This window comes from Apis laboriosa, unplaced genomic scaffold (assembly GCF_014066325.1).
Source record: "Apis laboriosa isolate Shangri-la unplaced genomic scaffold, ASM1406632v1 scaffold34_cov151, whole genome shotgun sequence".
NCBI classification, from domain to species: Eukaryota; Metazoa; Arthropoda; class Insecta; order Hymenoptera; family Apidae; genus Apis; species Apis laboriosa.
Window position 1 is genome coordinate 1,164,359 of NW_025222928.1, and position 14,320 is coordinate 1,178,678.

Consider the following 14,320-nt stretch of genomic DNA (forward strand, 5'->3'; position numbering starts at 1 on the left):
ATTTGAAGGAATTATAATATGTTTCATTTAACATACATAATTGATATATAAACATCAACAGAAGGATGCACTGCAAATACATAACAAATATACTCGTTTTCATTGAACATCGACGGCCTTCAACTTCGAAGGTTGCGACAATACTGCAGTATCTTATTTCTGAATTGCAAAGCCAACAAAACATACGATTATACGAATGCATTTTGCAGTTGCAAACAGTTCTCTCTGTACTAATAAATAGCATAATTATATTATCTTAAATTGTAATTACAGTCTAGCTATTTTTCTGTACCTTTCTATTCTGCCATATATATGGCAAGATTGATACATATAGCAAGTGTTTGTAGCAAGCTATATGTTTGTAAATAAATTATAGCAAACATTAAAATAAAAATCTAATTTGATTAAGGAAAAAATTAAAATATTTTTATCCTTTTTATGAATCATTATAATGAAAAGCTCGATGTAATTCATGATCCACAATTATAAAAATTATGTTCATTGATTCTCGCAAGGAATGAAAAAACCGCGATATTAACAGAAATGGTAATTTTGAGAAATCTGTATGTTTCGTTGTTCCGCATAAGGAGATAGAAATCTCGAAGGAACAGGAGAAAGGATTGGGACGAAAGAGTTACATATAGTGTATGAAATACCGACTATCGCGTCGATAATCATGCTGCGCAAGCTCGTGAGAAGAGACCGTGTGGGGGCGTGCGCGACAAGAAATCGCGCTTGCGTCCAATGGATACATTCGGCGCGTTCAGCGGCCGCGGTGTGAAGAGTAGAGGGGGTACGCGTCGCGACGTCCAGCGTCGCGTAAACGGGAGATCACGGCAGGCAGGCAGGCAGGACCTAGGAAAGGCGACGGCCGGGCGGTCGTTTTATTGATCCCGGGGCGCCGCGGCGCTACCCACCCGCGGCGGGATCGTCTGTAAGAAAATTCTTTTCAACAAGATTTTCACGTTCTCCGTTATCTGGTTGTATCGTAAATACTCACTTGAACGGCTACGACAACGGTGATAGCATCATTATTAATTTTTTCTTACTGTATCACACTTTTGAACGCGACGATTAAAAAAGAAACAGGTCGGAGAGGCGGCACGTAATAGATTCCTGAAAAGGTGGATCGAAATTCCGTGGACTAGGTCGTGCGCGGGGTGTAAGCGACGTCCTCGTTGTTATTGAGGGTTCTAATAATCTGAAATTGGTGCCAGTGGTGGCAATCGTGTCGTGATTTCACCGAATTGGTCGTAACGAGAACACCGGAAAAAGAAACCGACGTATCATCGACATTTTAGCACCAAAGGAGCAATTTATTATCCTTTGACAAATGTTCAAGTTTTAAGAAGATCTGTTTCTTTCATCTTCAAGTATTATAGTGTATTGTAACATCGAGGAAGTGAAAGAAAAAGAAGTTTGAGAAACAAAGGAAAAAAAAGACGCGCTAAATAGCCCGGAAGAAGCTGTCATCGAGCAGCTACGACTTCCAGGATTGTTCATGTATCGCCAATGGATAGCTTATAAATCGAAAGGGGGCGCAGCGGACTGCCCGGACAAGGTGTCATCCGGCTGGTGATTGCTTTGTTCTCGCATCATTCCTCGTACACGAGGACATAGGATCACGAAGCTGTGGCTGTTTCAATCTGTTGAAAATAGTGACAACCGAGTCTAAGGTAGGCGCCGCGGCGCCGAGATGGGCCCTACCAGTAGCCGCGAACAGATTGGGGAGCAGATCGGCGACGATGATGGCTTGCAAATCAAGCCAAAACCTATGGTCAATCATATCGTAAGTTTTTTTCATTTCTTGTTTTTATTCCTTTTTTCTCCCTACTACCTAACATAGGTTAGTAAAGTTAAAACCATTTTTGTTTTTTAATTTTATTTTTAATTTTTATAATTTTTCTTCCATAATATTTCAGTTTATATTTTCATAGTAATGTGTAATAATGGAAAAATCATCATAAGAAAAATTTTATTGAATTGTAATATTTGAAATGGTTAAATGTGAAATAGGTAAATCAAACACTATGATTTGTTACTCTATTTTCGTCATAAAACAGAAATGTATTCGCGTATCTGCGTTAGAATTCCCTTCATGATGAAACTCTGTTTAATATAAGAATTGTTTAATTTAGAAAATAACTTCTGCTCAATCGTATTGAATTCCGAAGTAAACGAAGTTTGAAATTTTTTCTGCTTCTCTTTAATACTTAACTTTTTTTCTTCCTTGATTATTCTCTTATTTATTAAATTGCATATATTTGTTGGTATCATCTTGCTTGTGTCACGTCCAATGTTTGAAAGATCTTCATCCAACAGTGATATCTTGTGCATATTTGAAATATCTGGGTGTATACACAGTTAGAACTTTGTACTTATCGATAGATCAGTAGCCGCGCATTTTATTTCCGCGCGCACGATATTGCATTGCGTGAATGATGTCTGCGTAGAAATCTGTAGCAGAAGGAAGACGGTTGATTTTGTGTGTAACAAAGAGAAGAAGAAAAGGATAAGAATATAGAAAGAGAAATCGTAAAACAAAGAGAGAAACATGAGCAAATCGAAACGATGGAATACATGAAGAAGAGTTGGCAAGGGAAATGAAGTGAGATGGATTTCATAGAGTGGGGAATTGGATGGACTCAACCGACTGCGATGCGATAAGTCAGCCGGTGGTTGAGCAGCGCGCATTTTCATATCGCTTCTTTCTCGTTTCACAGCTGGACACTGTCCACTCAGGTGGCACAAGTACGGCCATCTCTTTTTCCCTCCTTATTCGTTTTTTCATTTACTGTGAGGGTGTATTCATCTTTATTTAAATAGAACACCAATATCGCGTGATGTCGCCTAAAAATAAGGTATGTAAAATAGATTTTCTAATCGAATAATAGTCTATAAAAATTTTTACCTTATCATGTTCATTTTATTTTGTTACTTTTAACTAAAGACATCGCTTCATGTCATTAAAATCGCATAGATAAGTAAAGTAACATAGTAAAAGTTGAATCGTGTTTATATTGAAATTATGATGTTGACAATGATTACAACTTATATGATCTATTCCATTGATATATTACCATATGAGTTGACTTCAAAAAGATTGAATAACAGCAATCCGTTATTTCATCGGTTTAATAAAAATTTAATTTATTGATAACGAAATATTTTCGATTGATAAACATGTTTTTTTTCGTGCGCACGTGTACAAAAATTTTATTAGTAATTTTCATGGCATTTTTGATAAATATTATTAATTAATATATATTATAGAAAATTATAAATTATAAATATTATATAATAATTATAAATAATTATAAATTGAATGACAAAATATACGATATGATTAAATTAATCACGAAATGAAGTGAAAGTGGTTTGTGTTACCTAGTTGGAACAATGATAATTCTTGCAAATAGCTCATCAGTATATCGTTGAACATTAGAAAGAATAAATTTTGCGTATGAAATTTTGCATTTTGGGTGGAGTTATGGATGTTATTATTTTTTTGTATTATGTACCTCGTAGACTATATCACGTGCCAGTTTATGGATTGATGTCGAGCCATGGATTAAGATGTATTACGCGAGAACATCTTATCTTTTAAGTGTTTGTTGAATTCGTTATCATTCTGTATCGATGTCGAGTATTTCCCTTATCCTTCGACTATTCGACCGATAAATATTAAATTGTAAGTAGGAATACCTATAAATTTGTTTCGATTGTTTCTATCAAAGACTCTTATTTAGATGTCATTAACGCAAACAAATTTCAATAAATAAGAAATGAATTTCGGACACTTAACCTTCATTAAATTAATAAAGTAATTAATGAAGTCGATTGAACTGATTGTGACAGCGAATCATGGATAGAATAAATAGACGATTAATCACAGTGATTACAAACGGTAGTGAATTTTCCTAATTCCTTTAAACCGATTAAATTTGATTAGATCGAATCACATAATTTTAAATAATTTATTAGCGATTTTTCAAACTTATAATGAGTGGTTCTATTTTCTTTTAATCTTTTTTTAAATTTTTCTGTTTTATTATAATACAAGCGAATAAAAAAAAGTATCATATCAATTCAACAATTCGGTAAGATTATAATTTAAAATAATTACTCACACAATGTGATTCATCGAAGTAGGGAGAATGTTGCTCTTCCTTTCCTGATTATATTCATGCTTTTATCACAACTCCTGATATCTCGCGGTCCTAAGCAAACTGGGACAATGAAGAAGAGACTAACATCGTCGTAAACAATGATCTGTTACAAATCAAGAAAATATCATGATGTAGTTCTTGTTTATGGTTTCTGAGTCATTTTTAAAGCACTGTTGCCGCTGATATTTCTAAGAAGACGAGAACCAGATGTTCTTATGATTACTATAAATTATGAATTTTGTTTACGCCTGTACGTATATATCTATATCATTTTCATGAAAATACTATCGAAAATACAAAAAAGAAAGTTTGATACCTACCTATAACTTTCGAATTCAATTAATCAAATTCAAATTGAGACAAAAAAATTCTTATTTAAACGTATTGATTTTTTTTCATAAAACAATATTATCTGATTGTTCCTGTCAGTTAATTTTTGTGCGGAGATCAAAAGCAGATGGTGTTTTCATGTATCGTGCCTTCAACGTTAATTGTCGCTAGTTATTATCTAATTAATTCATAAACGTGCTCGAGCAGACGAGTAAAGCATCAGTGGAATGCAGCATGTTGCAGTAGTAACTCTCGCGTGATCGACGTTACATACCAGTGGTACCATTCTCCTCCCGTCTACCTATCCCTTTTATCGGTGCTGATTCTTTGAGTGTTTCCACCACTGTTACATATCGACTCGAGATCATCTTCAGAATGTTTACTTAGTGCCCTCCTGCTTCAGCGCCCCGCCCCCTTTCGCCAGCTATCGTTCATATCGCTGTAATTCGATCGTTTGGTGATTTTCGTCGTGACGGCCATCATTAAATGGCAATCGATTAACCGCGATTCTATGTATCGGTAATCTCGATAGTATGATATATTTGGTAACCTTCATTCGCGTGCAAGATTAATTTCATGGTAGTGTAAGCATCGACTTAGATTATTAGTGCGCGCGTCACGCTACTATATGATGGTCACTTTACGATATACAATGTTTCGCGTACGATTATTTAGCTGTTCGACCATGAACATGATTTCTCGAAGCCACCTGATAGCAACACACCACCGGGAACTGTCACTTTCTTCCTGAAGTACGAGAGCGTTGCCAGCAAATATTTGCTTAGTGAGGTAACGTTTCGAAACTCTAAAAATTGCATAAACGGTTGAGGTGGACTTGTCTCTATCCCGTGATATTAAAAAAAAAACTACAACGCGCGTGCATCGGACTAATGGCTAACGCGGAACGATATGTCGAAACATTAAACGTAAGTTCAAGTTGCTGCTATAATTGCACGTTAGAATAAATAACTTGTCGATCTCTATATTATTATACCAGTCAAATGTGAATCATCTATGCTGAGCAGAGTCGAGTGACATTGAGCTGCAATGTATTGGTCAATCGGTGCAATATCTCCCATAATACACAAAGTAACCCTTGATACAATTATTGATTCGTTAAACGATACTAAAAAGTTTTTGACTTTGCGTGAAGACCAGTATCATGGAATTATTTATTTTTGTGCTTTCTTGTCCATAACAATTATATTTTGAATTAAATAAAACATTGATTAAGTTTTTTTTGATTCGTATAATTTAATTTTTTAGTTTAATCTTTATTATCATAAATTATCATTTATTCTTAAAAATGTATTTTTTAGCGAAATATTTTAAAATATTTTAAAGTTGTTAAACGTCTTTGAGATAAAAAAATTGAAAAATAAATTTAATTTGTATAATAATTTCTCTAAAATTTTATTTTCTTAATATTCTTTTAAAAAGAATATTTTTGATATAAAAAAATTATTAAAATTTTTAAAAGTATATAATATAACTAATTCGAATTGTATCATAATTTAAACTTCTTGATATTTTATAGCTTTATACGATACTTTTATAAAAACATAAAGTATTTTAAGTAAATGATTTCGTATTGAAAATATCTATGTGTATAAATGTATAAATAATCATTGAAAATTTAGATCGATTTTTTTTTCTTTAATATAATTGTATTTTATATTAATTAAAATAATTAAAAAAAATATATACATATAAAAATTTAAAACATCTTTTAAAATCTTGGTTCAGCAAATTCACAAATCGTCTGGTTGTCGCGCCACGTAATTGTGATAGGGTGGGGACGCATGAGACGCTTCGCATTTATAGGTTAACTTTTCGCGCACAAACGATCAGTGCCGCTTCAACGAGAGCTCCGTGCTCTCTCGTTGTCGCAAGCAGTTCTTTTGTTCGGCGGGTACTTAAATTCTCACAAAGATCCGTGTAGTTTAGTCATTTGTATATCTTAGAATCGTAAAATATAATAGTAGTAAACACAGTGTATTCGCATATACATTCGCAATCACCAAAATGCAGTGATTACATTATTGACATATCGTTGCATGTTGTTTTGTTCATTCAGCATTATTTTTGCACTATACAAAGATCACAAAACACAATGACAGAAGAAAGAATATTGTGCACTTAGAAAATAAAGTTATTTTATACATGGAAATTTGAAGAAGGCTCTATTACCGTGTTTGTATATAAATAGAATTTCTGTAGTGCGTAGTGATACATAGCAGTTATACGTCCAACAGCAAAACCAATCGTTTCTGCCGGCAAACTTGTCATGACAATTTGCGCGTGCTGAATCATTTTAGGTGTATAGTGCCATTTCATTCGTGTGCATCCGAAACTCATGGCTGAATCTTATTGATGAACTGAATTTATTAAGACACGTTACTGTACGTGTATCGTTATCGAGTGTTGCAAGAAGGAATAAAGCAATATATATTCTTAATTTCTTTACAAAAGTGTACTTTTTTAGAAAAGTTACTGCGCACGTTTTTTAAGTTCGGTTGATCCATAATACATAGAAGGCAGTGAGCGTGCGATGATCGTATGATAGAAGTTGACTCAAAGCGCGCGAGTGTGAAAGACATGGCAGCGGATTTTGATGATTGATATTGCTACTCCTGTTATTTGCTAACAGGGGGAGTGTTAAATCGCGCGGAAGTGGCGTAGCGTGGCAAACTTTGAGGGATAAAGTCACGGAAAGAAAGAATATACAGCGCGCACAGCTGCGCGCACTTCTACGAAAATAGAACTCTGCACAGTGTGTGGAGGCCAACGACGAAACGAACGGAGTCTGACATTAAAGCGATCATAGAATGTCGCGCGTGTCGCTCAACAAGTCGCAGTACAGCCAATACGGCTCGCGTCGCGTGCGGAAGATCAGTACGGTACGTTTCGAAAATTCGTCCCTATTTGGTAATATGCGTTTAAGCATTTCTTGTCTTCATTCTTGGGTGATCTGATTCGCCTCGAATTTCAAGGCACGATCTCGTTTCGCTTTTCTTTATAGTTTCTTCGTACGTGTTCGGAAACAACACGTGACTTAGCCTTGATAAATGTAATTTACACTTTTGTAGTAATTTCTGACAAACGCGAAACACCATACACGCATTTGTATATATCGTCAGCACAGCCGTGTATCACTGCGTACTTGTGTGCACAATTTGCACCCGTTGCACCACCGTCACGAAAACAAGGTCGAAAACAATACTCTTGTCAAGTTTCCTTTGCCTTGACGTTAGGTGGCGCACGCTTTACCAATTCTAATGACAGTAGATCAGCTGATTCGGCTGACCTTCCATTCGGCTAAGTCACTATCGAGTCACTATCGATGCTTTCGTATGTCTTAGCGCTATATTTGAATTCATTTAATATGTTGGCAGTCTAGATCATTGTACGAACTCTTTTATTCCAAAATATTTATAAAACAAATCCTTACGGATTTTTTCGTTTACGATTATGCAAAATATGTTCAAATTCAAGAAGGCATGGAAGTATATTCTCTTGTACGTTTTTTTTTTAAATTTATTAGTATCCTTATATTATGTTAAAAAAGTATTAAAGAGTTATACATTTTCGTGAAGCAGAGTCATTTTTATCGCGTGATCAATATCGTTTCTTGTTTATTAGATTCAGAGGAAACACTATTTTACCTTGGATAAACGTAGCCTTAGGGAATGGTTAAGTCACAGTAGCCATATAATATCTATGCTTGCGTTTGCGTTATGAGATCATCTTATAATATGGCACGACCGCTCGTTCTCACATTACGCTCCAAAAGATGTCTTCCGGAATTGCGTTCTTGTTGATTCATTTAATTTCATCATTATAATTTCATTAAATTTCTATTTTAATTGGAGAAAAATGTGTAAAAATAATTTTTTATTTAAATGTCTATAATTTTTTGAAATTTTTAAAAATTCTTATTTAATTTATTAATCAGATATATATAGAATGATATGTCTATATATTTACACATTAGTATGAAAGGAAGGTATTTGATATTTTTCTTATATTCTACAAGGTGAACTACCACTACTTTATATAAGACAAACATAAATATTAACATTACAATATTATAATGTTACAAAATTCAAAATATATTCAAATTTTTTAATAATAGATGAATTACATTAAATCTGATTTTTATTATTTTTAATATATAATAATTTATTAAATAATGTTAGAGACAATATAATATCTAACTCTATATTTATACATTATCATTAAATTGATGAAAATATTTACACTTTTTACAGACGGAAAGTGAATATTCTGTAGAAGAGCATGCAAAATTAACTGCTACTGATGGAGCTAGTGATGAAGCATCTCCAGAAGATGAAGGAGGATCATTATGTGAATACCATGATATACCACCTCCACCAGATGGTGGATATGGATGGGTGGTGGTATTTGCATCATTCATGTGTAATATGATAGTTGATGGTATCGCTTATACATTTGGTGTTTTTCTGGGAGAATTTGTTACATATTTTGGAGAAGGAAAAGGCAAAACTGCGTGGGTTGGTTCATTGTTATCTGGCATGTACCTCAGTGCTGGTAAATTTTTTTATTATAAAATATCTTTTTTTTTTGTAATAATAAAATATTAATTTTAAATGTTACAATCATTTTCTAGGACCTATTGTCAGTGCTTTAACAAATAAGTATGGATGTAGAGCAGTATGTATGGCAGGAAGTTTTTTAGGTGCAGCAGCATTTGTACTTTCAACATTTTCAACCAGTGTAAATATGCTTATGATAACTTATGGTGTTATGGGAGGTGTGTGTAATATTTTAGATTTTAAATATATTAGATTTTAAGTTATTTTTTGGATACAATAGTTTGAATTATTACATTATAATAATTACATTGTTTCAGGAATTGGATTTGGTCTAATATATTTGCCAGCAGTAGTTTGTGTAGGTTATTATTTTGAAACCAAAAGATCATTAGCTACAGGTATTGCTGTATGTGGTTCAGGATTTGGCACATTTGCATTTGCACCTCTTGCAACAATGTTATTAGAAGCATATAATTGGAAAGGAGCAAATTTAATTCTTGCAGGCCTTATTTTAAATTGTGCTGTAAGTAATATCTATAAGTTTTCTAAGAAATTATAGAACATAGATTTGATGATAACAATAGGTGAACATCACAGGTATTTGGTGCAATGATGAGGCCATTAGAATATCCAAAAGCTTCTTCTGTTAAACCATTGTTACAAAGAATGGCAGAGGAGAAAAGATTTCAAATGGAACGTGGGAGTATTGGGGGTTCTTATTTCATGGTACAACTGCCTGATGGATCTATGGAAAAGAGAATGAAAATGCCTATTAATATTGATCCTGGTGTTCATTCCAGTTTCAATTTAGACCAATTAGTGCCTGGTAAGAAAATATGAGTTGAAATTAATATTGATAATTAATTGATTATAATAAGATAATCTAATATGATATATTTTAATATTAAAGGAACTCCTTTAACACCAGTTCCAACGGTACCAACTCTTCCCACTATATCGGAAGTGAAAGTACAAGAACACTCTTCTAGTGGAGCAACTAGTAATAGTGGCAGTATGGATTTAAAAAACATTTCCACTAAATCAAAGAGTAGAAAAAATATTGATGATACCAAAGATATAACAGAGAAGTCTGAAAGCGAATTCAAACCAATAATTCCTAGAAATGCTTCACAGCCTGCTTTTACAACTCATGTACAAGGTTTACCTAAAAATGGTTCTGTACCCTTTTTTGATAGAATCCGCAAAACAAGTACTGGTGAAAGATATAAACCAAGTCTTAGTGCCATTAAGAATTCTAGAACAACATTGAATTCTAATGGTGATATTAGAAAGAGTTTACATTTGAGACTTTCGACAAGCAGTGTTATGGGTTCTCGAAATAATAATGCGGAAATAGATGTACGTTTTATCATACTTTTTCGAACATTTAATTTAACAAAAATATTATGTAAATTATAAACAATATGTATTTTATAGGATGGCGAAAGTATTACTTTTACCACCAGTAAGACTAGTATTCCAAAAGAAAAACCACAGATAATTCGACCACTATCAAGAAAGGATATTTTTTATAGTGGTAGTGTTGTTAACTTACCAGAATATCAAAGTCAAAAATCACTTGCAAATTATCGTCAAAGTGTTATTTCTTTATCAAAATCCGTTCGTGGAGATATTAAAGACACCGATATTGAAAAGGCGCGCGAGCGTAAGAAATTTTTCAAAGATAAATATGCAATGATTTATAAATTTTTATATTAAAACAATAAATGTTACAGAACCTCTATGTCCTTGTTTGGTATTACCTGATTCGTTTAAAGAAGCTCTGGCAACTATGATGGATGTATCTTTGCTAAAAGACCCGGTATTTCTTTTAATTGGTATTAGTAACGTATTTGGAATGGCTGGTTTATACGTCCCTTTTGTATATTTATTAGATGCTGCAGTTTTAGATGTAAGTTAAAAATTATAATAATTTCTTTTTTTACCTATATTTTTGTAATCATTATATATATATATATATCAATTTTTCAATACATATCATTTTTAGAATATTGACAAGACTCTTGCATCATATTTAGTATCTATTATTGGAATTACCAATACTCTGGGTCGTGTAGCTTGTGGATACATTGCGGATTTTCCACAAGTAGACTCACTATTGTTGAATAATATTTGCTTAATTATATCAACAGTTGCTGTGGCTGCAATTCCGTTTTGTCATTCGTATCCTGCTTATATTATTATGAGCATTCTTTTTGGAATAGCTATATGTAAGTATTAAAATTAATAAATTTTATTTTAAGTTTGATTTTTTTTTTTTGATATTATATATTTGTTTTTATAATATTTCAGCTGGATATATTTCTTTGACGTCAATTATTTTGGTAGACCTTTTGGGATTGGATAAATTGACCAATGCATTTGGCCTCTTAATCTTATTTAGAGGAGCAGCAGCTATCATTGGTTCACCTTTAGCAGGTGCTGTTTATGACGCAACGCAAAGCTATAGCATCCCATTTTTTATGGCAGGATTTTTCTTCCTTGTAAGTACAGTTACTAGTTTCATGGCTCCAGCAATGAAACGCTGTACAACGCCACAGGTAAATATAATAAGTATAACATACATATAAACATTATTTTTAAACTATTTTAAATTAACAAAAAAACATAAAATTTGTTACAGACTCAGCCTGTGATATTAGATACATTGACTCCAATTGATGAAGATATCGAAGAAGAAAATGAAGAGGATATTCCTGAAATTGTAGAAACTGCGCCATCTCCGCAAGAACCTCCTGAAAAGGAAATTAAACAAATAGAATCTGTTTTATAAAATTTGATCTGTATAAGGAGAAAAAAAAAAGCCTTCATCTCCGAGCCATACTGTGATAGGGCTGCTGCTTCAAAAAGGTCTGAAAAAAGTACTTCTTCGTTATACATTTTAATGCTAAAGCACAAATTAATGAGTACAACCTGATGGTATTTTTAACGTATTTAGAATTTTGCAATTGTATCTAATTTTTTTTATGAAACTCTAATATATAAATATAAATATACACAAATACATAACAATGTAAAAAATGCCATCAGGGGGAGAATTTCATTTGCCTATGTCAATAGTAGATGATAGATAGAAAAATTTATTAACTTAATCAGTATAGAATGATCAGTATAAAAAATATTGAAAAAGTGAAAAAAATGCTTTTGCACTTGCATATCGAATAATATTGAAATGAATATTATTAATCATCACAAATGATAAATATTAATTTAGAATAAGGATGGTCAATTTTCATTTTTTATAAATGGCTCTCTTCTTTATGCTCATTTATATCTATTATAGTACTTTCTAGCAATATTTACTCGTATTCTATTTTTGATCTAAAATTTACGTATCGAAAACAACGAAAGTTTGCTATACTATGTCGATTTTTCGTATTATTTATGTTAGTAAATATCGCATTTGACTTTTAATGTTATATATATTACATGGATAATCCATGCAATGATTGACCATTCTTAATCGAGAATACCCATCTACAATATATTACTTAAATCTATTTTTGGTCGCAATCCAAAGATACAATTCCAATTAAATTACATTCAGAGAGATATTTTTCTTGCATACACAACAAATGTATATACATATTATAGATTAAAAAATGTGGATTAGTTAACATACAGATAGATTCGCTATTGCGAAAAAAATTGTAAATAATTATATAGGCAATTGTAAAATAGTGTATAACGAATTCCGAAAAAACTAGGCAAATAGAAAATATATAATTTCTGTTTTGGGACATACGTCCTTGTATTAATGTATTGATTATGAATAATTAACATGCTATTAGATAGAAATTAATTAATATATTAATGATTCAACTAGAATGTTTATTTCATTGAATGTATAAAGAAAACATTTCGTCTTATGCATCTAGTTTGTGTAAATTAATTCTTTAGTTAACAGAATTGACTGTCGGGAAAAAATGTGAAATAATTGAAGTATATTAATTAACACAAACTAATTCTCGACTAATACACGTGTTGTTCGACACGACTTTCGGCAAAGTTATAGTTTGTCGTGTCATACTATATACTAATTAAATATTGATTATCGCGAATAGACAAAATGTTATTCATTTTATATATGATACTTTTTATTTACAATCGCATACATGCCTATGATCCATATAAATATATAAATCTATATATAGATATATATGTATTTTTTTTTGTTATATAAATTTATATATTTATATATATATGACGAATGAAAAAAATTGTAAATCTTGTTAAACGGCATACAACAAATGTTAAACTTGTATGTACATTGTATATACAGCGTTTATTGGTAAGCCGATTACGGTGATTAGTTATCAATATGCGTAAGATTTGGATAACAAAAAAAAAAGAACCGTTATTATCAATAAGAAAAAATATACCAACAGTGCTATTATCACTGCTACTGCTATCACTATTACCATTAATATTACTATTACACTATATTAATTAGTACAACTATTACGACACTTATTTTTATTCTCATAATTGTCGTGCAGAAAGACCGTGTTTTTGTGATTTGAATTGAAATATAATGTATACATGTTATTCAGTCGGAAGTGTACACATGTGCACGCGTGTCGTCGTGACAAAAGTGTACAGTAACACTTATTATATACATATATAGAGTATATTATCGACGCGCGTGTTCATATGACATTTCGCATGCGCATGTTCGTATGTATGTATGTTAGGAGGAATAGGCGGGTTTCTAGTAGAGATACACGAAGCATGTGTTATGTCGTGTGTGCATAATAGAGGCATACATATGCGTACTTACATATACACATGAGCGTATCAATACACGTGCGCACGACTTAATCCTGTGCATATGTTAAAAGAAAACAATAAAAGAAAAAAAGTGAAGTATATATGCTATGGTACAAAGAAGGACAAATGTATTAGGTGACGTTTATTGAAATTGAAGAGGAATTATGAATTTTTATTACTGAAATATTGCGTTGCTTGTTTATTTATTAATAATATGTATTTCCCTATATTTCCCACGAATGCACTCAAATAAGTATACATACACCTTGGCGCCATTTTGCTTTTTTTAAAATTATATCGTTTTACTACGTTTTCATAATATTTTTCTTGCTGCATGTAAATCACGAGCACGCAGTAAATTATTAGCAATAAAACATTGTAATATGTCAATTAATTTACTTTATTGTTACATCGGCAATTATCAATTATCAATGATGATTTATCGGTGTAGAA

General features: G+C 32.1%; 1 protein-coding gene and 1 long non-coding RNA gene across 10 annotated transcripts; one reads left to right on the forward strand and one right to left on the reverse strand.

The window, feature by feature from the left end:
* The first annotated feature begins 818 nt into the window (after positions 1–818).
* LOC122714675 (monocarboxylate transporter 3) lies at positions 819–14,051 on the forward strand. Of its 8 annotated transcripts, none has more exons than XM_043936223.1 (11): positions 819–1,789; positions 8,771–9,071; positions 9,151–9,294; positions 9,394–9,599; positions 9,674–9,902; positions 9,987–10,435; positions 10,514–10,742; positions 10,813–10,988; positions 11,085–11,307; positions 11,390–11,637; positions 11,721–14,051. In XM_043936223.1, the coding sequence occupies exons 1-11, from the start codon at positions 1,697–1,699 to the stop codon at positions 11,868–11,870; spliced, it is 2,448 nt and encodes an 815-aa protein (XP_043792158.1). In that variant the 5' UTR covers positions 819–1,696; the 3' UTR covers positions 11,871–14,051. The 8 variants fall into 8 exon arrangements, with proteins under 8 accessions (XP_043792158.1, XP_043792162.1, XP_043792165.1 ...); XM_043936227.1 differs by lacking the exon at positions 819–1,789 and adding an exon at positions 2,723–2,861; XM_043936230.1 differs by lacking the exon at positions 819–1,789 and adding an exon at positions 5,152–5,288.
* On the reverse strand, positions 1,877–4,814 carry LOC122714683. 2 transcript variants are annotated; one of them, XR_006346685.1, is made up of 4 exons: positions 4,490–4,814; positions 4,131–4,357; positions 2,219–2,850; positions 1,877–2,109 (listed from the first exon to the last, which is right to left on the reverse strand). It is a non-coding gene; the product is annotated as an uncharacterized LOC122714683 (long non-coding RNA). The 2 variants fall into 2 exon arrangements; XR_006346684.1 differs by adding an exon at positions 3,522–3,705 and having other exon boundaries at positions 4,131–4,814.
* Positions 14,052–14,320: the final 269 nt, after the last annotated feature.

Coding starts and splice junctions, on each gene's coding strand:
- LOC122714675 (XM_043936223.1), top strand. CDS start 1,697: ATGGGCCCTACCAGTAGCCGCGAACAGATTGGGGAGCAGATCGGCGAC. Junction 1,790..8,770: donor AACCTATGGTCAATCATATC/GTAAGTTTTTTT, acceptor CACTTTTTACAG/ACGGAAAGTGAATATTCTGT. Junction 9,600..9,673: donor GCCTTATTTTAAATTGTGCT/GTAAGTAATATC, acceptor TGAACATCACAG/GTATTTGGTGCAATGATGAG.